General features: G+C 39.3%; 1 protein-coding gene across 6 annotated transcripts in view; it reads right to left on the bottom strand.

The window, feature by feature from the left end:
- MRTFA (myocardin related transcription factor A) overlaps positions 1-23986 on the bottom strand; it is a 214796-nt gene that overhangs the window by 166091 nt on the left and 24719 nt on the right. For 2 of the 6 annotated variants that reach the window (XM_045062419.1, XM_045062421.1), the window contains exon 2: positions 12376-12437. The exons of the other annotated variants lie outside the window; for them this stretch is intronic. In XM_045062419.1, coding sequence (XP_044918354.1) covers positions 12376-12437 — 62 coding nt within the window. The remainder of the gene's footprint in view (positions 1-12375; positions 12438-23986) is intronic. 6 annotated transcript variants of the gene reach the window in all.

The raw sequence follows: 23986 nt of genomic DNA on the forward strand, positions 1-23986 counted from the left end.
GACTCTTAATCTCAGCTCAGTCTTGATCTCAGTGTCATTAGTTCAAAGCTTTCGTTGGGCTCTGTGCTAGACTGGCATGAAGCCTACTTTAAAAAAAAAAAAAAAAAAAAAAGAACTAACAAATTCAGTAAAGTTGCAGGATACAAAATCAACATATACTGGAGCACCTGGGTGACTCAGTTGGTTAAGTGCCCAACTTGAGATCGAGCCCCATGTTGGGTTCCTCACTGGGCATGGAGCCTGCTTAAGATTCTCTCCCTCTCCCTTTGCCCTTACCCTGCTCATATGCACGTGCTCACTCTCTCTCAAAAAAAATGAATAAAAAACAAACAAAAAAACAAAACAAAATCAACATATATTAACAAATGATGTAAGAAGGAAATTAGTGGGGTACCTGGGTGGCTCAGTTGGTTAAACGTCTGACTTCAGCTCAGGTCATGATCTCACGGTTCATAAGATCAAGCCCTGCGTCAGGCTCTGTTCTGACAGCTCAGAGCCTGGAGCCTGTTTCAAAATCTGTGTCTCCCTCTCTCTCTCTGCCCCACCCCTGCTCACCCTCGGTCTCTATCAAAAATAAACATTAAAAAATAAATTAAAAAGGAAATTAGTAAAAGAATCCCACTTATGACAACATCAGAAATAAAATACTAAGGAATAAATTTAACTAAGGAGGTGAAAGACTTGTTCACTGGAAACTATAAAATCTTGAAAGAAATTAAAGACACAAATGAATGCAAAGCTATCCATGTTTGTGAACTGGAATACTTAATACAATTAAAATGACTTAATATTGTTAAAATGTCCATACTACTGAACTCAATAACAGATTCAATGCAACTGCTACCAAAATCCCAATGGTATTCCTCAAAAACAGAAAAAAACAATCCTGGGGCGCCTGGGTGGCGCAGTCGGTTAAGCGTCTGACTTCAGCCAGGTCACGATCTCGCGGTCCGTGAGTTCGAGCCCCGCATCGGGCTCTGGGCTGATGGCTCAGAGCCTGGAGCCTGTTTCCGATTCTGTGTCTCCCTCTCTCTCTGCCCCTCCCCCGTTCATGCTCTGTCTCTCTCTGTCCCCCCAAAAAAATAAACGTTGAACAAAAAAAAGATTACATGTTAAAGTAATTTAAAAAAAAGAAAAAAAAATCCTAATATCCATATAAAACACAAAAAACCCCAAACAGCCAAAACAATCTTGAAAAAGAACAAAGCTAGAAACGTTGTATTTCCTGATTTCAAGAAAACTAAATATCCACTTGCAAAAGGATGAATTTGGACCCTTATCTTACATCATACATAAAAATCAAATCAAAATGGATTAAAGACTTAAATGTAAAACCTGAAACTGTAAAACTCCTAGAAGAAAACATAGGAGAAAGCTCCATGACATTAGTCTTGGCAATGACTTCACACATATAATATAAAAAGCCTAGGTAACAAAAGGAAAAACAGATCAATGGGACTATACCAAACTAAAAAGGTCCTGTACAGGGGTGCCTGGGTAGCTTGGTCAGTTAGGCAGTTAAGCATTGGGCTCTCAGTTTTAGCTCAGGTCATTATCTCATGGTCTTAGGGGTTTGAGCCCTGAGTTGGTCTCTGCACTGTCAGCGTGGAGCCTGCTTGGGATTCTCTCTCTCACCCTCTCTCTGTGCCCCTCTCCCACTCACGATGTTTCTGTCTCTCTCAAAATAAAAAAACTTAAAAAAAAACAATAAAAAGCTTCTGTAAAGCAAAGGAAACAATAGGGGGGAAAAGGCAAGCTACAGAATGAGAATAAAATATTTCTAAACAACATATCTGATAAGGGGTGAATGTCCAAAATATATTAGAAACTCCTACCACTCAATAGCAAATAAAACTAATAACCTAATTTAAAAATAGGCAAAGGACGGGGGCGCCTGGGTGGCTCAGTCAGTTAAGCGTCCAACTTCAGCTCAGGTCATGATTCACGGTTCGTGAGTTCGAGCCCTGCATCGGGCTCTGTGCTTACAGCTCAGAGCCTGGAGCCTGCTCTGGATTCTGTGTCTCCCTCTCACTCTGCCCCTCCCCCGCTCGCACTCTGTCTCTCTCTCTCTCTCTCTTCTCTCTCTCCCAAAAATAAACACTAAAAAAAAAAAAAAAAATTTTTTTTTAATTAAAAAAAAAAAAAAAAGGCAAAGGACTTAATATACAATTCTCCAAAGAAGAATAGCCAACAGGTAAATGAAAAAATGCTCCAGGGATGCCTGGGTGGCTCAGTCAGTTAAGTGTCCAACTATTGATTTCAGCTCAGGTCATGATCTCACCATGAGATCAAGCCCCAAGTCAGGCTCCATTCTGAGCATAGAGCCTACTTGGGATTCTGTCCCTACCTCTCTCCCTCTGCCCCTCCCTCTCCCTCTGCCCCTCTCTCCTTTGTGCATGCTCATGTTCCCTCTTTCCAAAAATAAAAATAAATAAAAATTAAAAATTAAAAGCAAGGAAGGAAGGAAGGAAAAAGAAAGGAAGGAGGGAAAGAAAGAGAAAGAAAAATGCTCCATACAAACGGGGAACAGGTAAATGAAAAAATGTCCAATGTCACTAATTATCAGGGAAATGCAAATCAAAACCACAGTTATCACCTCATATCTGTTAGGATGTCTATTATCAAGCAAATAAAAGACAACAAATGTTAGCAAGGATGATAGCAAGAGAAACTGGAACACTTGTACACTGTTGGCAGGAATGCAAAATGGTAACCATCATGAAAAATGGCATGGAATTTCCTCAAAAAAATTAAAAATAAAACTACCGTATGATCCAGCAATCCCACTTCTGGGTATTTTTCCAAAATAATTGAAGTCAGGATTTCAAAGATGTGGTAGCATTACCAAATCAATGCAGTACTGTTCACAAAAGGCAAGGTGTGGAAACAACCTAATAGATCAATGGATAAAAAATTTTGGTATATACATACAATGGAATATTATTTGACTTGAAAAAGAAAATCTTATATAAATATGCAACAACACAGATGAACCTTGAAGACACTATGCTAAGGAAAATAAACCAGTCACAGAAGGACAAATGCCACATGATTCCAGTTATGTGAGGTATCTAAACTGTCAAACTCGGGCACCTGACTGGCTCATTCAGAAGAGCATGTGACTCTTGATCTCAGGGTCATGAGTTCGAGCCCCACACTGAATGTAGACATTATTTAAAAAAATAAATAAATAACCTTGAAAAAATTGTCAAACTCACAGAAGAATAGAATGGTGGTTGCCAGGGACTAGGGAGAAGATTAAAGAGGAAGTTGCTAATCAATGGGTATAAAATTTCAGTTATGCAAGATGCGTAAGTTCTAGAAAGCTACGTACAACACTGTGTATATAGATAACATTACTGTACTGTACACTTAATCTGTTAGAGGGTGAATCGCATCTTAAGTGTTCTTATCATAATAAATCTTAAAAAAGAAAACTATCAATCACATTTGGAATATATTTTAAACCTTAGGCTAGTATCTCATGAACATATATCCTAAAGCAGTATTTTTCAAATTGCAATTTATAACACACTGGTCACATAATCAAATTAATAGACCAAGATTAACATTTTGCAATTAAATAAAACCGAAATTATCAGATTGTGCCACATGCAGTTAAGTGTTTTATTTCATAAAACTTTTGTTTCAGGTATCCATATACTTATCCATATAATTAGGTGCTAAAATAGAATGTCTATAATTATGAGTCATAGCCAAAAATGTTTGAGAAACACTGCCTGAAAGCTGAGAATACTTATCTTTCCTAAAATCTTTGTCAAAGTCCTACATTAGGCTCAAGTGAAACAAGCTACAACAAGTTTAATTACATTCCTTAATAGAATCTTATTGATCTGCCAAAAAAAATGCATCATTTGGTCTTCTGGGGGAAAAAACGGTAACAGTACAAACAATATTCAAGCGTTGTTGGAGTGCCAAGCACAAATTACGTTATTTCTACCCATCATGGAGATAGAAGACTACTAAAGAAATATAATGCTTAACTTTCTTTAACCATTAAACAATTTTAACCATTCAATTACTCCTAATTTTAGGGATTAAATACCACCAATGCACATTCATAATAGAAACACTTTCTGAATTTTCAGGGAAATACCTTACTCTCCCAAATGGGAAAAAATGGCCTAATTCTCCTTTAAGAATAGAGTATATACTACAGCTCTGAAATATTCTTTCAAAAAACTTCCTGCCTTCAGCAATAATAATCTTTTTTTAATAACTAAGATAAAATAAAACTGTACCTACCAATTCACCAAGCCCTCAGGTTCAAGTATCTCAGTCTCTCAACAATGCTACTGGCATTTTGGGTGGATAATTCTTTGTTTTATTATCCTTGGTCACTGACCACTAAATGCCAGTGGTGTGTCTCCTCCCTCCCCAGAGTCACTGCAACAACCAAGTACTTTTCCAAATACCCTCTGAAGATTCCGTACCTCTGTCATTAAGCACCACTGAAAAATTTGGCCGATACTCTCCTTAGATCAACTGATGGCCACATAAATGAACTATGGCCTCCAACACAGGGCAGAGATGTCAGCCCAGTGCCTTGAACTTAACTATTTCCAAGGTAGCATTAAGATCATATGATCTGAAGTAGAGAGAATACTTACCATTTTTTCCTAGCACAAGGCAGTCCCTGGGGGTTATTTTTAAAATGGTATGCAGCAAATGTAAACATCCAAGAAAAAAAAAGGTTAACATATGGATTCTACAAGTGTTCTTAGTTAGAAGTGTATCCACATTTTCCCCAAGTTTCGTGAAGAAAGGATAGGACAGAGAGAATTATAGAAGAAATGTGTAAGATTATTTCCTTTAACAAAGTCTACAAGTACATTTATATGTTTATGTACTACACGTATAGGGCACAGATTTAAGGAAAAAGTCACTGAGTAATTAATACGTGACAAGTTTTGTCAGACTGAAAAGACTATACCACACTTACTAAAGATCTGTGACCAGAAACAGTGGCAAATGCTCATTCGATCCATGCGGTGAGTTTATGAGGGTATTATTATTCCCCTTATTACACAGAGAAGAATACTGAGGTACAGAGAGGTTAAATAACCTGTTCAAGATCACCTAATGATTAAAGGGCTGAGCCAGGGTTCAAACCCAGATTAGTTCCAGAGCTCTCATGAAGAGCTGCATGGTTTCAAGGCACACAAAAAAAGACTGGAGAAGGAGATTTTAAAAGCAGGAAAAGAATTTGTCTGAAAACTATGAAAAATATTAATACTCCACTTAAGTGCAACTATGAAAGGTTATCAGCAAAAATTCCTATGACCCAAAAAAACTTCATTTTCATCCCAAGGCTCTACAGCAATCATTTAAACTCTGCACTTATAAAAGTTCACATTACAAAGAAGCTCAAATCAAATGAACTGCGAACTCCATTTCATACATATTGCCTTGCACATAATACTCAACTTTTAAACACTGTTAGCCAATTTTGTGTGTTGCTTAATACGCACTTCTACTGTGACAACCACACAGCACTTCTGCACAAGAGATATAAAAAAAAAAATCGGTATTACTCTAATCAATTATATATTACAAAGGGAAAAAGGCACCTATATAATTGGTAAATCTGGCAGACAGGAACTAACCAAATGTGAGTTTTAACATCACCATTAAGGGGCGCCTGGGTGGCGCAGTCGGTTAAGCGTCCGACTTCAGCCAGGTCACGATCTCGCGGTCCGGGAGTTCGAGCCCCGCGTCAGGCTCTGGGCTGATGGCTCGGAGCCTGGAGCCTGTTTCCGATTCTGTGTCTCCCTCTCTCTCTGCCCCTCCCCCGTTCATGCTCTGTCTCTCTCTGTCCCCCAAAAATAAATAAACGTTGAAAAAAAAAAATTTAACATCACCATTAATGAAACTACCATCGTGGGCCTCCTGATGTTTAGCAGTAAGAAAGACAAAACATCCTGTCCACAATATTTATCCTGAAGCTACTCAAGAGGAAACAGATAAATTGAAATTGAATGGTAGTTTACAAAGCAACTCATCTCTCAAAATGTCAATGTCATGGAAGACACCGCTCCCTTCCTAAAACAGCATTTTAGGAACTGTTTTAGGGTAAGAGACAGTACAACTAAAGGCACTGTAATTCTTAACTGAATTCTAGATTCCAAAGCTTTAAAATAAGGTATAAAGGACATTATCAGGACTACAGAAATATATAATATAGACTGTGTATTAGAGGACAATATACAACATACCAATACTAAAGTTCCTGAATGTAACAGCTACACTATGGTGGTATAGAAGCAATCTCCTTACTCTTTGGAAATAAATGCTGAGATATTTAGGAGTAAAGTGTCATGATATCTGCAAGTGATCCTTAAATGTTTCAGCAAAATTTCATATGTGTGCATGTATGTATGTACGTGTGTGTGTGCAAACAGAACACAAAAATGTGGCAGCATGTTCAAAATTGATAAATCTAGTCAAACGGGTATATGGGTGACCACAGTATCAGTCTTTAAACTATTCTCAAGGCTTAAATGTTATCAAAATAGGGGTGTCTGGGTGGCTCAGTCAGTTAAGCATCCGACTTTGGCTCAGGTCATGATCTTGCAGTTCATGGGTTCAGGCTACACGTCGGGCTCTGTGCTGACGGCATGGAGCCTGGATCCTGCTTCGGATTCTGGGTCTCCCTGTCTCTCTGTCTCTCCCCTGCTCATGTTCTGTCTGTCTGTCTCTCTCTCTCTCCCTCTCTCTCAAAAATAAATAAACATTAAAAAAAATTTTTTTAATGTTATCAAAATAAAAGTTTGGGGCGGAAAACAGTCCAAGACACAAAACTCAGGAATCTTAATGTGAGTATTACCTAAAGGATTACGGAAGAGTAACAGGATCATTCTCTTTGGTAAAAGTAGGAAAAGAATAGAGAAATGAATCACGAAGCAGAAGTCATGGAGCAGGATAGGAATTCAGACCACTGTGACTCAAACCTCTGTCTTCCCTTCCTTATAACCCCAAGAACAAGCATATTTTTGGCAGGAACCTCAACACTACCAGTTCTGCAGTAAAAGCTCTGCGTGCAGAAAAAATGAATGTTCGTTCACTCATCCAGCAACACTTATCAAATATCTAAGTGTCAAACTCCATGGCAGCAGCATAGCAGTGTAAATAAGAACACAGGCTCTGGACTCAGAATGTGCAGGTTCAAATACCAGCTCTTCCAAATTCCAGCTCTACCATTTGCTATTTGCACAACTTTCAGCAAATGACTAAATTTCTCTGTGCTTTGCTATCTTCATTTTTAAAGGGAAGACAAGAACAGTGCCTAATATAAAGGGCTGTTGTAAAGATTACATGACATAACAAATGTAAAGTGATAGAGTATTGCCTGGCATTTAGATATTAAACAACCCACTAGATCCTAGCTACTTTTCTGTGTTATCGTTAGGCCTAGAGATACAGAGTAAAGAAGATATGGTGCCTTCCTTCAGGTTTTTGCAGTCTACCTGGGAAAAAAAAAAGAATCAACATCCAGAGAACAGCATGATAAGCATTATGGTAAAGGTGGTAAAGGTATTGTAAGAGCCGAGAAAAGGAGTATTTGAATTAAACAAAGGTAATAAAGTCAACCACAAATGGGTCCAGAGCTGATTTCTAAAGAGTAACTAGTTATTTCCCATGCAAAGAAAATGATTAACCATTCGAGACAATGATAGAAGCATGAAAATCTTAATGGGAAAAAGCATGATATCAGTTGAGGTTAAGTGAACAAGAATGAAAAGTATGGCAGGAAAAATGTAAAGGCAGGCAGGAGCCAGATCATAAATAGACTGTGTGATAGGCTGACTTTGGACTTTTTCCTGAAAGCTATGAGGAGCGACTGAAAACACAGAAGTAGAGATATGAAGTGATTAAATCTCCATGTCAGAAAGATAACTTGGATAGCAAAGTCAAAGGCAAATTAAAGAGGTGGTAAGTCCAGTTAGAATTCTACTGCAGTAAGACAGAGGGATAAAAATATATAGGCTTCAACCCTCAGGTATATACCTAAGAAACAGGAAAACATGCATCCACACAAAAACTTGTACACAAATGGTCATAGTGGCATTATTCATAATAGCCAAAGAATAGAAGCAACCCAAATGACCACTAACTGATACATGGATTTCGAAAATGTGGTTTATCCATACAATGGAATATTATCCATCCTTAAAAAGGAATGAAGTACTGATAAATGCTACAACTCATGGATGAACCTTGAAAACATTACGCTAAGTGAAAGAAGGCAATAACAAAAGAGTACATACTGTAGGATTCCATTTATATGAAATGTCTAGAACAGGCAAACCCATAGAGACAGGAAGCTCTAGAGGGAAGCCAGCTGCTTTATCATGACAACACTCAAGCAGTCCAATGTAGAGGTCAATCTGGTAAGAAACTTGGGCCTCCAGCCAATAGCCAGTGAGAAACTGAGGCCTTCTGCCACAGCCGTGTGAATAAGCCATCTTAGAAACCGATCCTCCAGTCCCAGTCAAGCCTTCAGATGACCAGAGCCCTAGCAAATCCGAGCACAACCTCAGAGTCAGAATCACTTAGTTAAGCTGCTCCCAGATTCCTGAGCCACAGAGACTGTATGAGATAATGTTTATTATTATTTTAAATTGCTGAGTTTTAGGATAGTTTGCTATGTTGAAATTGATAACAAATATACCAAAAACTTTTCAAAGTTCAGGGCGCCGGGCCAGCTCAGTCAGTACAGCGTGTGACTCTTGATCTCAGGGTTGTAAGTTCGAGCCCCATACTGAGTTCAGAGATTACTTAAAAATAAAATCTTAAAAAAAAAAAAAAAAGTTTAAAAGTTCAGATGTACTAGAGTATTTATCTACCTTATTTAAAGCATCTGAACACTCATGTACAGAGCAGATGTCTCCAAATTAGCAAATATCTCATCTATATACACAAAGAGAAATAAACAGGTAAATGATTTCCTTTAAAAACAAGTAACAGGGATGCCTAGGTGGCTCAGTCAGTTGAGTGCCCAACTCTTGATTTTGACTCAGGTCGTAGGATCAAGCCCCACGTCAGGCTCTGTGCTGAGAATGGAGCCTGCTTAAGATTCTCTCTCTCTCCCTCTGCCCCTCTCTCCTGCTCATCCTCTAAAAAAATAAAAATAATTTAAAAAAAAAAGAAATAAAAATAAAAACAAATACCAAATAACAAATGGAGTGAAAAGGAAACGAAAAATAATACAAGAGCTTTTACTGAAAGGCCTGAAGCATTACAGAATAGTCTTTCAAGGAAAAAATAAATAACACTTCATATAAAAGCTAAAGCCCTTCTTTTCAAGAAAGATTACACTTTTGGATGCCTGGGTGGCTTAGTCAGTTGAGCATCCGACTTCAGTTCAGGCCATGATCTCACGGTTTGTGAGTTCAAGCCCCATATCAGGTTTGCTGCTGCAGTACAGAGCCTGCTTTGGATCCTCTGTTCCCCTCTCTCTGCCCTTCCCCTGCTTGTGCTCTCTTTCCCAAAAATAAAACATTAAAAAAAAAAAAAAGAAAAGAAACAAAAAGTAAAGAAAGGTTACACTTTTAAAAAGTGGTAAGAAAATAGAAGAAAAGTGACAAAAGGGTTGTATGTTTCACCTGTAATAAGCAACTAATATAAAAATAAAGGGAAAATAAACAATGGGAAACTTTGTAGGAAAAAGATTAAATCTGATGCAGAACTTAACAAAATCTGTAGATGATGTCAAGCTAAAAAGTAGTGTTTACAAGGGATCTTCTGGGGGAGCTGGAAATGTAACACTGGAATCTAATAAGGATTGCATAACTCTACAAATTTAATAAAAATCATTGACTTGTACACTTCAAACAGGTGAATTTTGCAGTATATAAATTATACATCAATAATGCCGTTTTTTAAAAAGCGGTATTTGTTTGCTGAAGCAAGAAGGAAGAATTACATACTAGAGTTTCTCTGATTGAAGAAAGGAAGCAGCCAAAAGAAAAAATACAATTCATTCTACACACAGGAAAATAAAAATGAAAATCATCATAGGTTAAGAAATATTAATGTTTCCATTTCAGCCCAATAAAGGACAGTACTGTGTCAACTGCTAAGACCATAAAAGCTTAACTATCTTAAGAGTAGAAAGACAATATATCTGGATATGTTAAATGTAGAATAAGGAGAAGGAATACTCCAACTTAACTTCCTATCATCTAGGAGACAGGTAACAATTTATTTTGATCCCACATTATTGCATATGCCTGAGATGTAGAGATGGTACCTCCTATCAGAGGAGAATTTCAAAAGGAAACTTAAAAAAAAGAAAATCAAATCTAGAATTATCTTAAAAGAATGTGGGACAATTTCTTTACCAGCGTGATGACAACAGTCAATTCCCTCAGCCAGCAAAACAAAACATCCAAATGGGGGATTTTTTTGGTATTTTTGGAGATTAATTTGCATGGCTTCAGGGACTTTTGCAGAAGTTTCCCAAGATGGCAGCACTGTATTTTACTTACTCGTTTTCAACTACAGAGACCAAGCAAAACTGCACCTATAAACAACCCCAATTCACATTTGCTTTGAGCTATGAAAATATTAACCTACTCTGACCTCCCCTGCACCAACTTCAGCAAGGCCTGGGTCAAGAGTCTCAACTTCCCAAAACAGCACAGGTGTCTCTAATTTCAGGCCTGCCAGTCTCCTTTCTGCCTCTGGCTAAATCAGTAGCAAGTCTGTTTTTATTTCCTAAATAAAAACAAAAACAAAAAGACTCTACTAACTCATGTAGGTATTTTCTTTTTTTCTTTTATAAAAGAATGTTCTAGCAGACAAATGAAGTAACATGCGTCAATATAGAATTCTCTTTCTTCTAAATGGCTTTAATAAAGGTCAAACAGTTCAAGGTGGTGATACCCACAATGTTATCTACTTAGACTTGAAAAAGTGTAAATCAGTGAACTTTATATATTTCAATATAAGAACATAACTATGAAAATTTACAGTAACGTGCCTAATCCTTAATAGGTGTTCAGGAAATTTTAAGTTTCTTTCCTTTCCATTAATTTCTTTCATTTCCACTTATTCTTACAGTATTTCCATGAAATAGTTCCTGTTCATTACCACCCCAATAAAAAGCAGGAAAACAGAAAGAAGATAATTTCCTGACTGACCACACAGACCAGACCCCCGACATTCAGGCCACCAGATGACAAAGAAAAGGATTCATCTGGGAAAGTTAAACTTTCATCTACCCTCCCCACCTCCCTTCCGAGGCAGCAGGGTCAATTCCAAGGACCATGCTCCTTTTGCTACAGAAAGTAATTCAATGGGGCACCTGACTGGCTTGGCTGGTAGAGTGTGTGACTCTTGATCTCAGGGCCATGAGTTCGAGCCCCACATTGGGCATAAAGCTTACTTAAAAAAATAAATAAAGTATCTCCACAGTTTTTCCTTGTAGCAATATATTTATGATTACTGTTCTTTGTGACTGAGAGAAAGCAGTCTCAAGAATTTCTGCTGTCCTATGTGCAGGTGCAACAAGAGCCCACGGTTGTCATCAACCTGTAGAACCCTATACACAAGGTGACAGGATTCCTAGTTGGGGGGATTGCAGGGAAGAGTGTCATTATTTTTTCTGGCTATCAAGTTCATTCTCTGAGCAATCCGAGTTTCCTGTACCAATGAGCAATGAGATCTCCACATACCTAAGACCACAGAAAACTAGAACTACGTGAACTAGCACTACCTTCCTTTGACAGGAAATGTTCTGACAGAAATAGGTTTGCAGAGCTGTGTGAAGCTGCCATCTATAGCTTTTTGTGGGCATCTGACACAAGACAGATATAGGAGCCAAAGCCATATCTAGTATACTTTTGTTTAGCCCAGAGCTTAAGATAGGAACACAAGCATGCTGTGTCAAATCAAACTCTACTGGTTACAGATAGACAGATTCTATCATCAGTAACAAAATTTATTGTTGCCATGATGGCCTGGCTACTGTCAAAACAGGCCCTTTGTTGCATTTAGTCTACCATTCATATTAAGCTAGTGAACATTAGAGTGACCAGAAGAATTAGCTAGCCTGTCACTACCCATTACCCCAAGCTGGTTTACATAATGGCTCTAATATAAGAACTTCTGCCCTCCAAGGATTGGACTGTGGTTTGTACATGCATGTGCGTGAATTCAATATATTCTAACAAAATACTAGATGTAATCCACAACATTAGATAAACAACAATGACAGACCATCATGGGTCTATGATAGGTGCATCCCTACACAACAATCAAATCTGATCTATTCTAGTTCAGCAGAACTGAAAATACTAACAAACCAGCTTAGGAAAGGAGACAGAAAAAATAAATAAACCTGCGACCTACCTTGTTTACAACTCCCACAGACAGATGAAATTCAATTCCATGCCAACCATACCCCTCGATCACTAAAACACAAACAGAAAAACAAAAGTTCATGCAACAGAAGCAGTTCTTCCAGTTCCTAAAGGGCATTTGCTTTCAAAGGTATGAAGCTGTTAATCTCCTTTCTGTCCTCTTCATGCCTACAACAGTGGTTGAGCTCTGTCACTGGCAAAAAGGCCCAGACAGGTGGAGTTAAATAATAGGTAACACTTGATTGAGCACTTACTATATATGCTAGGTACTGTTCTAAGTGCTTAAACGTACTAATTAATTTAATCCTCAACAACCCTATGGGATACTCTTATTAACTCATTTTACATCCAAATCACAACTGACCTATATCTCTTAAAATTGCTCTTACTGGTGTTAAGAAATGCCTTTTAGGGGTACCTGGGTGGCTCAGTCAGTTGAGCATCCAACTCTTGATTTCTACTCAGGCCATGAGCTCACAGTTTGTGAGATCGAGCCCCATGTCAGGCTCTGTGCTGACAGAGTGGAGCCTCTTTAGAATTCTCTCTCTCCCTCTCTCCCTGTCCCCTGCTAGTGCTCTCTCTCCCCCTCTCAAAATAAATAAATAAACACTAAAAAAAAAAAAAAAAAAAAAAAGAATGTCTTTTAAATAAATTTGGTGATCTCAAGCACTGCAGCTGGGCTATCTCAATAGTTGATACATCTACAAATGTTCCATATTCATCCCTTATGTACTTCTTGATTCTCCACAATGTGCTGAGCACTATACCAAGTGCTAAAGAGGATTCATCATCTGCCCTTTAGGAGAAACTAGTTGGGAAGATCAGAATATACTACAAGAAATGGCTCAAGAAATGCATTCCCCTTTTATAAGGTACACTCCTTTGTACAATCATTCAGTAAAAATAATCAATAAGCTTTGAGAAAAGGGGATAAAAGCTACACATAAAAGCTGCCCTGAGGCTGGACCTTTAAAAACAGGTACATTGGCAAAGAGGGGAGAAAGGCTTTTCAGGCAAGGAAATGAGAACAAAAACATGGTGCCAGGGACAGACACTGTGAATCTGAGGTCCTCCATAACCTGATTCCAGCCAGCCACTGATCTCGCTCCTCTTCCTCATTAGCCATACGGAATGGAATGCCTTACTTCTGGGATGTGCAATCTTTGATAGTTCCATTGTTTTCCTACTACATACAATGTTCTTCCCTGCCTTTCCTTGGTAGGTAACATTACCTAATCCTAGTATACAGTAGGCACTCAATAAAATATAGCCAGTTAGAAATAATTTTTTTTTTTTTCATTTTTTTTTTTTTCAACGTTTATTTATTTTTGGGACAGAGAGAGACAGAGCATGAACGGGGGAGGGGCAGAGAGAGAGGGAGACACAGAATCGGAAACAGGCTCCAGGCTCTGAGCCATCAGCCCAGAGCCCGACGCGGGGCTCGAACTCACGGACTGTGAGATCGTGACCTGGCTGAAGTCGAACGCTTAACCGACTGTGCCACCCAGGCGCCCCAAGAAATAATTTTTATTATTAAAGATACAACTGAAACATTTTTCTAAAGCCTTGTCAATTCCCCAGAGTTAATCTACTTGCCCCTCTACCATTCGCACATGGCATTTGTCCATTTTTCTTTTTTTTTTTGTATTGGTTTATTTATTTTATTTATTTTTTTTCATATACGAAATTTATTGTCAAATTGGTTTCCATACAACACCCAGTGCTCATCCCAAAAGGTGCCCTCCTCGATACCCATCACCCACCCTCCCCTCCCTCCCACCCCCCATCAACCCTCAGTTTGTTCTCAGTTTTTAAGAGTCTCTTATGCTTCGTCTCTCTCCCACTCTAACCTCTACCATTTTTCTATTAGAGTGATAAAACATTTCATTGTCCTGCATTTCTTTTTCTTTTTCTCTTACTTTTCTGAACAGGAATCATCTTTCATACAACTTGACAAGCCCTAAGACCTAACACAGTATCTGGTACATAACAGGTGTCCATTATATACGTGTTGACTGAAATACCAATTGACCCAAATTTACAAAATAACAGGATTCCTCTAAAATTGTTAGCTCCTTTAGCACATTTAAACAATCCCGTTTGTCAAAATCTAATGCATTTTTACATTTTCATACACATGTCTGCTACACAATTATGCCAACAATTCATGTACAAAACAAAAAGTCAAAGTGGATTCACTACAAACTACCAGGCTCATTAGTTTTTGCTTGACAACAAAATGAGGTCCTCATTCATGCCAACTGAGACAGAAGAAATTAATCGAATTGATAATTTAGATATTGTGGCTGGTGACCTTTCTCACTGAAATAGTGCGACAGCTTTGTGTACAGTCTGCATTTTAAATAGGTATTTATATTGGCTTTAGTCATGGATCATAGAAGTTACAAATTTAGAAGTCCAATCATAAATCCAAGATTTATTTATAGAAACTTTCCATATGGTAGGAGTTTAAGAAGTAAAACAGCAGCCTTTTTGCCTGCCGAAAGCAGAGGTTAGCAGAGCGTCAAAGGAATAAACCCGCTCCTGACTCTGCTCTTGGCACCGTTTAAAGCAGAGGAAGAAATGTGCAGGGCAAGCAAGAGCCTCACTGAAAATCAGTCACCCAGGGCAACAGGCATTTTGAATGTCTGTGCTATTCAAGGCTTAAATATTAATTTTATACATGCCCCTGTTCATTTAAAGCACAACACGTGGCTTGGAACTTAAAAAATGTCCTAATGTGCTAGTTTGTCACATATTAATGGAGTCAGCCAGGTTTTAACATGCCAAGATTAAAATACTCTCTAGATCATTATGCAAAGGTATGAACGCAATCCTTTATTCTCAGGAAAAGGCACTTAGGGGAGAAAGACTCAAGCAGTATCATTTCAATGGAAGCCGTAACAGAAAAAGTCAACTCCTACACAGTAATGAATTATCTTTTAAAAAGATATGAATAGAAATAAAAGATAATGACCACTTACAATTATTAATATCAAAATGAGATCTAGGATTTTTAGTTCCAAGTTGTCACAGAATGTATTTTGAAACTGATTTCTACACGAGAGCATAAGAAATGTTGTGCTGGTCATCCACTGACTAAGCCCCTTTAGAATCCAAGTCTTACGTTATACTGAAATGACTTATATTTTTATGTGAACAGTATTATAAGCAAAGTTCTTCTAATCTTTTACATTACTGGCTTTAGAGAAATGCCAATAAAATCCAGAATGACTAAATCTTTATAACTTAACCTTAGAAGCTTACACATCCAATCCCTTCATTTTTGGTTGAGAAACCAGAGTAGAAAAGGTTCAGTGACTTGATAACACTTGGATCAGAATCTGATTACTAGTCCAGTGTACTTCTCTTACTACATGCTACTAAACACTGCTTCATTAAGACAGAAAATTACAGGAAATTACAACAGAAAAAAAATTTAAATACCTATACCCATTCCCTACCTGAAAAGAATTTAAAAATCAGATGTGTGTGTCCTGAAGTTTTGGAAGGGCTGTTTCTTAAAAATTAAGACAGTAGAAAATTCTTTTGAAAAAAATTTTTAATGTTTATTTATTATTGAGAGACAGAGACAGAGCATGAGTATGGGAGGGGCAGAGAGAGGTGGAGACACAGAATCTGAAGCAGGCTCCAGGCTCTGAGCTGTCAGCACAGGGCCCGATGCGGGGCTCAAACTCACAAACCGCGAGACCATGACCTGAGCCGAAGTCAGACGCCCAACCAACTGAGCCACCCAGGCACCCCGAGACAGTAGAAAATTCTAACAGTTATTTTCAGTGCTTTTGGCTCAACACATGCTCACGTAGAATCTCTACTGGCAGTGTAGCTTTAAAAAGTCTTCCTGGGAGAGGGCACCTGGGTGGCTCACTGTTTGTTACACTGTTTACTGTGTTAAGTTTGAGCCCGCATGGGGCTCTGTGCTGACAGCTCAGAGCCTGGAGCCTGCTTCAGATTCTGTGTCTCCCTCTCTCTCTGCTCCTCCCTCACTCACACTCTGTCTCTCTCTCTCAAAAATAAATAAACATTAAAAAAAAATTTTAAGTTTTCCTGGGTGCCTGGGTGGCTCAGTTGGTTAAGCATCTGACTTCTGCTCAGGTTATGATCTCATGGTTCATGAGTTCGAGCCCCACATCGAGCCCTCACAAGCAGGATCAAGCCTGCTTCAGGTTCTCTGTGCCCCCACGCTGCCCCTCCCCTGCTCATTCTCTCTCTCGCTCTCTCTTTCAACATAAACTTAAAAATATTTATAAAATAAAAAGTTTTCCTTATATTCCAAAGGAAATGAGAATTTTTACAATCTAAGATGACACTGTCCTCATCTTCTAAAAAATAAACTTCCCATACACAAATTCTAAGGAATTTCATAGAATTCAGTGTCTTCTTTCAAGCAATCATTTCATCTGAAAAGAATGCTACTATCTCATTTTAACTTGAGGAGGAAAAGATGCAAAGAATAAAGGGACGATAATAAAAAATGGAATGAAAGGGGAAAAATGGAAGAGGAAAGAAAGAGGGAAAAAAATCAATATAAAGGTTTGGCTCTGATACCAAAAAAGGAAGAGAAAAAACAATTTCCAGTTAAATGAACGCACTATGGTTTTTAAGCAATCAGCCTCAACAAGGTGTGGTTACATACCTCCTCAAACTGAACATCTATGGGAAAAAACCTTAATTTCATTCTGCCTGATTGTTCTACTTACTCTTTGTTACACTTCCAAAGAAAGAGCAAGTAGACTGGACCTCCTAGAGGAAGAGGAACAGTCAGAAATGTCAACCCAGGTAGCCCCTCAAAGTCCTAGTACTGGCTGATGCTATTAGAGAGTCTCAAAAGGACAGAGTCAAGAGAAACTACTATTTCCAGAAGTGTCCATAACCTCCTCTAGAGGAGACCAGAAACCTACAAGCAGCAAAGTATTCTGCTGCCCTTCACAACCACCTAAAAGCTTTTCTTTCCAAATATCAATTTAATTAGGAAAGAGATTTTTTTTTAATGTTTACTTATTTTGAGAGAGAGAGAGAGCATGAGCGGGGCAGGGGCAGAGAGAGAGGGAGAGAGAGAATCCAAAGCGGGCTCCCGGCTCTCAGCTGTCAGCAGAGAGCCCGATGCAAGGCTTGAATCCATGAACCATGAGATCATGACCTGAACCGAAGTTGGATGCTTGACACACTGAGCCACACAGGCATCCCTGGAAAGAGATTTTAAAGAACAGTTACTACCTCACTGACTAAGGTGATAAAGGGAAAAAGGAAGCAATACCATATATGCTATAAAGGGAGAGAGGAGAGGAGGGAAGGGAAAAGGAAGACCTACACAGCCACACTGATCAACCCAGCTGCAGCATTCAACGTAACAAATGCTCAGTAAGAGACTGAAACACACACAATACGTAACAAAAAAACCTAAAATTTCAGGGCACGTCACTAGCTCAGTCAGTGGAGTATGTGACTCTTGAACTCAGGGTTGTGAATTCGATCACCACATTGGATGTAGAGATTGCTTAAAAAGAAAATCTTGAAAAGAAGATAGATAGATAGATAGATAGATAGACAGATAGATAAAAATTTCAAACCTTCCATTCATAAGAATTTCAAACTCTACCAAAGTTCCCACTTTTGCCTTCCTCTGCCAGCACCCCATAAAAAGCCATGGCAGCACCTCCCATATCTTGTGTAATTAAGACTCAGCTGTCATAGCTCCAGACACACAGATATAGCCCTCACTTTTTGAATTTTTTTTTTTTAACGTTTATTTATTTTTGAGACAGAGAGACAGCATGAACAGGGGAGGGTCAGAGAGAGAGGGAGACACAGAATCTGAAACAGGCTCCAGGCTCTGAGCTGTCACCACAGAGCCCAACGCAGGGCTCGAACCCACAAATTGCAAGATCATGACCTGAGCTGAAGTCGGACGCTCAGCCAACTGAGCCACCCAGGCGCCCCTAGCCCTCACTTTTTGAAACTGCAAAGCAAAACCCACTTTATGGTATTTGAACATCTATTCTCTTAAGTAATTCTTCTAACACTGTAAAGCGGTTATTTGCAGAGATGATGGGTGGACAGCAACCCCAGCAAAGCCTCTATTGGAAGTGAAGTCATAGGAGCAGGAGCTCATTTGTCTACCAGCGTTATAAATAAGAGAGAACTCTAGGCCTCAAACCTGATCTGAACACCTCTGTCCATCGTCTTAAATGTGCAAATCCCTGTTTTCTCAAACAGAATAAAATGAACTTTTTTCTTATTCCATGTTTTCCTATAATAGATTATTTAAATTTTCCAAAATTGGTAATATATAACTATGATTTTTCTAAAAACTGGGGCACTTGGCTGGCTCAGACGGTGGAGCGTGCAACTCTTGACCTCAGGGTTGTGAGTTTGAGCCCCACGTTGGGTGTGGAGATTATTTCAAAGTAAAATCTTTAAAACGAACTAAATAAATAAAATTTTAAATAACACAAGAATAAGGTATATAGTGAAAACTAGGTTTCTTACTCCAGTCCCCTAGTACTCCTTTCCAGAAACAATTTCAAGTTTCTTGTAAAATTTACCATTTTCTTAATGACTGAGTGACTCTCCTATGCTTACAAATGTGGCTGCAGGAGAAGGAGCTGAATGACTTAGCTGGTTACTGCACTACCAGAAAGAGCACGTCTCCACCATCACTGAAGTCTGAACATGTGTGCCCTCCCTATCTATGCTCCCACACATGCATAAACAGCTATACCTAACGTAGAAGGTTCCGGGGTGAGGGAGGGAGTGTTAAAATATACTTCACATAAAATTTGCCATTTTTTAAACTTTTTAAAAATTTTTTTCTAATGTTTTTTTATTTTTGAGAGCCAGAGACAGAACACGAGCAGGGAAGGGGCAGGGAGAGAAGGAGACGCAGAATCCGAAGCAGGCTCCAGGCTCTGAGCTGTCAGCACATAGCCCGATTCGGGGATCGAACTCATAAACCATGAGATCATGACCTGACCTGAAGTCAGATGCTTAACCAGCTGAACCACCCAGGCACTCCTCTATTTTAACCATTTTTAAGTGTACAGTTCAGTGGCATTAAGTGCATTCACAATGTTGTGCAACCATCTCCAGTATCCATTTCCAAAAATTTCTCATCCAAAACAGAAACCATACCCATTTAAACAGTAACTCCCCATTTCCCCTTCCTCTACCCTGGTAACATCTATTCTACTTCCTATCTCTATGAATTTGCCCATCTAGGTGCCTCATGTAAGTGGAATCATATAATACCTGTCCCTCTGCATCTGAAATCTTTCACTCAGCATAATGTCTTCAAGGTTCGTTCATGTTGTAGCATGTATCAGAATTTCCTTCTTTTTTAAAAAAATTTTTTTTAACGTTTATATTTATTTTTGAGACAAAGAGAGATAGAGCATGAGCAGGGGAGGGGCAGAGAGAGAGGGAGACAGAATCCAAAGCAGGTTCCAGCCTCCGAGCTGTCAGCACAGAGCCCGACGCAGGACTCGAATCCACAAACCGCGAGGTCATGACCTGAGCCGAAGTCGGACGTTCAACTAAGCCACCTAGGCGCCCCCAGAATTTCCTTCTCTTAAGGCTAAATAAATAACATTTTATCGTGTGTGTGTGTGTGTGTGTGTGTGTGTGTGTGTGTGTGTATACACCACATTTTGTTTATCCTTTCATCAGTGGAGGGACATTTGGGTTGTTGGGTTGTTCCACCTTTTGGTTACTGTGAATAATGGTGCTGTGAACATTGGAAAACAAGTATCTGTTAAGTCCCCTCTCTCAATTCTTTTGGGTATCACTTAGGAGTTGAATTGCTGGATCCTATGGCAATTTTATGTTTAACTTTTTGAGGAATCACAAAATTGTTCTCCACAGGAGCTGTACCATTGTATAGTCTCACCAGTGATACACCAGGGCTCCAGTTTCTCCTCACAGTTTTTTTGACAACAGCTATCCTAACAAGTGTCAAATGATATGTCACTGTAGTTTTCATTCACATTCAAAGGAGAGGGTTCTTCTGCCTGTGGCTTCAAAGCATTTTGTATTTAAAGGTGCTCCTATGGGCTGGTCCATGTCCACTCCACAAACACATGTCTTGTCTTCTGGATCTCCATCACGGTTCTCAAGAGTTTCCCATTCATTCACTGCACTGGTCACTTCAAATCTCGTCCACTGTGACTACCACCACACTCTACTCCACTTTCTTGGCTTTTCTTGCATGTCCATTCACCTATACTTTTTGGCTTTCTTCTCAAAAAATGCTGACCTATTTGCAAGTTTCATCAACACACTCCTCCATCTTCTGAAAGAACCAGCTATTCACAGCACTTTGGCACTTTGAGTCTCTTCAGGAATTGTCAACAACACTCCAGAGTTCATTCTTGACTATCTAAGGCACTGGCTTTTCTATTTCTTGGTTTTGAGTTCAGCACTCTTTTGGATGCTTGAAAATGACAGAAAGTTGGTCTATAGATAAAGTTTTGTCGAAGTCTACCTGCACTTAAGTACAGCTAACAGATAAGTAAAATGAATACATAAAACTCACTCTCAAGGAATAACTATAAAAACAAACTATGCATATCTTAAAACATGAACATTTTAGGGGAAAAAGATCAGAATAATGGAAATCAGAAGTATTTGGAACAAAGAAGCTATCATTTTTTTAAAACAAATTTTAACATTTTTTTTTTAATTTTTTTTTCAACGTTTTTTATTTATTTTTGGGACAGAGAGAGACAGAGCATGAACGGGGGAGGGGCAGAGAGAGAGGGAGACACAGAATCGGAAACAGGCTCCAGGCTCTGAGCCATCAGCCCAGAGCCCGACGCGGGGCCCGAACTCCCGGACCGCGAGATCGTGACCTGGCTGAAGTCGGACGCTTAACCGACTGCGCCACCCAGGCGCCCCTCGTTTATTTATTTTTAAGAAAGAGAGAGCGAGCGGGTGAGATGCTGAGAGGGGCGGGGACAAAGGATCCAAAGCAGGCTCCAGGCAAACAGCAGAAAGCCCAATGCGGGGCCAAACTCAGGAACCATGAGATAATGACCTGAGCCGAGATCAAGAGTCAGATGCTTAACTGAACCACCCAAGGCACCCAAGCATTTTAATTTTTAAATAACATGATTAGAGTAGGCCTCACTGAGAAAGTGACATAAAACCAAGATTTGACAGTGATGACAGAGTTACAGACACCTAGAGGAATAACATTCCACACAGAGGGAACAGCCAGTGCAAAGGCCCAAAGGCAGAAGCAGGACTGTCATGTTCAAGGAACAAGAGGGGCGCCTGGGTGGCTCAGTCGGTTAAGCGGCCGACTTCGGCTCAGGTCATGATCTCACGGTCCGTGAGTTCGAGCCCCGCGTCAGGCTCTGTGCTGACAGCTCAGAGCCTGGAGCCTGTTTCCGATTCTGTGTCTCCCTCTCTCTGACCCTCCCTCGTCCATGCTCTGTCTCTCTCTGTCTCAAAAATAAATAAACGTTGGGGCGCCTGGGTGGCACAGTCGGTTAGGCGTCCGACTTCAGCCAGGTCACGATCTCGCGGTCCGGGAGTTCGAGCCCCGCATCGGGCTCTGGGCTGATGGCTCAGAGCCTGGAGCCTGTTTCTGATTCTGTGTCTCCCTCTCTCTCTGCCCCTCCCCCGTTCATGCTCTGTCTCTCTCTGTCCCAAAAAAATAAATAAACGTTGAAAAAAAAAATTTTTTTTAATAAATAAATAAATAAACGTTAAAAAAAAAATTTTTTTAAAGGAAAAAAAAAAGGAACAACAAGAAAGCTAATGTGGCTGCAGCAGAATGAACAAGGGGGATTCAGTAGGTAAGGGCAGAGAGGTTAACAGAAGACCAGATAAGAGAAGGCCTGATGGGTATTTACTCAAAAGTGAAATGGGGAGCCATTGAAGGGTTTCTGAACAGAGGAGCAACATGATCTCACATAGGTACCAAGAGAATGATTCAGGCTGCTGTGTTGAAAATAAAGGGAAGAGGGGCTCCTGTGTGGTTCAATCGGTTGAGTGTCCAACTCTTGATCTCGACTCAGGTCATGGTCTCATGGTTCGTGAGTTTGAGCCCTGCATGGTGACACAGCAGAGACCACCTGGGATTCTGTCTCTCCCTTTCTCCACCCCTCCTCTGCTCACATGTGTGCACTCCTTCTCTCTCAAAATAAAGAGGAGAGGGGAACAGAGGGGAAGAGAGGGGTGGGGAAGAATCTGGGAGATCAGTTAGGAAATACCACAATAATCCGGGCAAGAGAACAGTGGTAGCAGGAGAGATGGTGAGAAGTTGTTGATTTGGATAGATTTTGAAGGTAAGTCCAGTAAAGTTTTCCTGGCAGACTGGATATGGAATATAAGAGAAATGTAAGGTCCAAAGTTTTGATCAGAACAACTAAAAGAGTAGAGTCACCATCAGATGAGACAGGGAAAGCTGCTGGTGGCAAAAAGTTTAGAGGAGGAAAATGAATCATTTTAGTTTTGTATATGCTGAGTTTGAGACAGTTTCCAACTTTCCAATAAACATACACGGTCAGCTTCATGAAATAATGGTTTTTAACATTTCTCTTCTACTATATTGTATTAGATAATAAGCCATAGGTTTGATTTGGTATAGATTCTACAGTTTTACAACAAATTAATTTCAGCAGTTACCACATACATGAAAAAAGAAATACTCATAGTTTGATGCTGATTAATTCCCAATGACTGACCACATCCTTCAAAGTTTGAAGATCCACTCCACCTCACAGTCATAGGTATGGGGTCAAATCTCAGTAAATGAGGAAGAATAAAAAAAGAGAATGAGTTCCTAGCATCTGTTATCAACCTTGAATTCTTCATCCTGACAACATTGAGGATTCCAGTGATCCTAACATATCAACTTCAGTCTGACACAGTCCTCTTGTTCTAAACACAAATTTTTCTCTCCTTCTATTCCCTGAAAGTTCCCAAAAGAAGAGAATGGTTCAGAGTCTGAAAACAAACACCATCTAGGAAGAAACACAATGCAGAGAGGAGTCTATATCAGAATAGCACTATTCCCATATTCTTCTGGTCAAGGCCACTAGAGAAATCACAAAATCATACCATCTCAAGCCTGGAAAGGGATCATCATGTGTCAACAAATATTTTCCAAGTGACCATGTGCTAGACACTAAGGATACACAGATAAGTATGACAAAATCCCTGTTCAAGGCACTGTGTACTAAGTACTTTAATAAAGGAATTATCTAAGGGTTGTGGAAATATAAAAGCAGAAATAAAAGAGTGGATTTTCAAAATAAATTGCCAAGAATTAACTTGGGATCACCATATCCACCATCTCCTACCAAAAGACTCATGTGGCAACTCAGGCTAAGGAGAAAGCAAGGTTGCAGTCCTAATAGGGCTGGGACTTACAGCCTCGTAGGATGAGAGTCTTGTTCTCTTACGTAGTTGGTTAACGGAAATAGTTAAAGATACTTATGATCATTTCCATCCCTGCTTCATTTCTTTTCCACAAAAAACTGGGATCATGAGAAAACACTGTTCAAGTCCAACCATTCACTCAGTGCCAATCTTCAAATTTTACAAGATAGTACTTAATCCCTTAAAATATTTGC

This window comes from Felis catus, chromosome B4 (assembly GCF_018350175.1).
Source record: "Felis catus isolate Fca126 chromosome B4, F.catus_Fca126_mat1.0, whole genome shotgun sequence".
NCBI lineage: Eukaryota > Metazoa > Chordata > Mammalia > Carnivora > Felidae > Felis > Felis catus.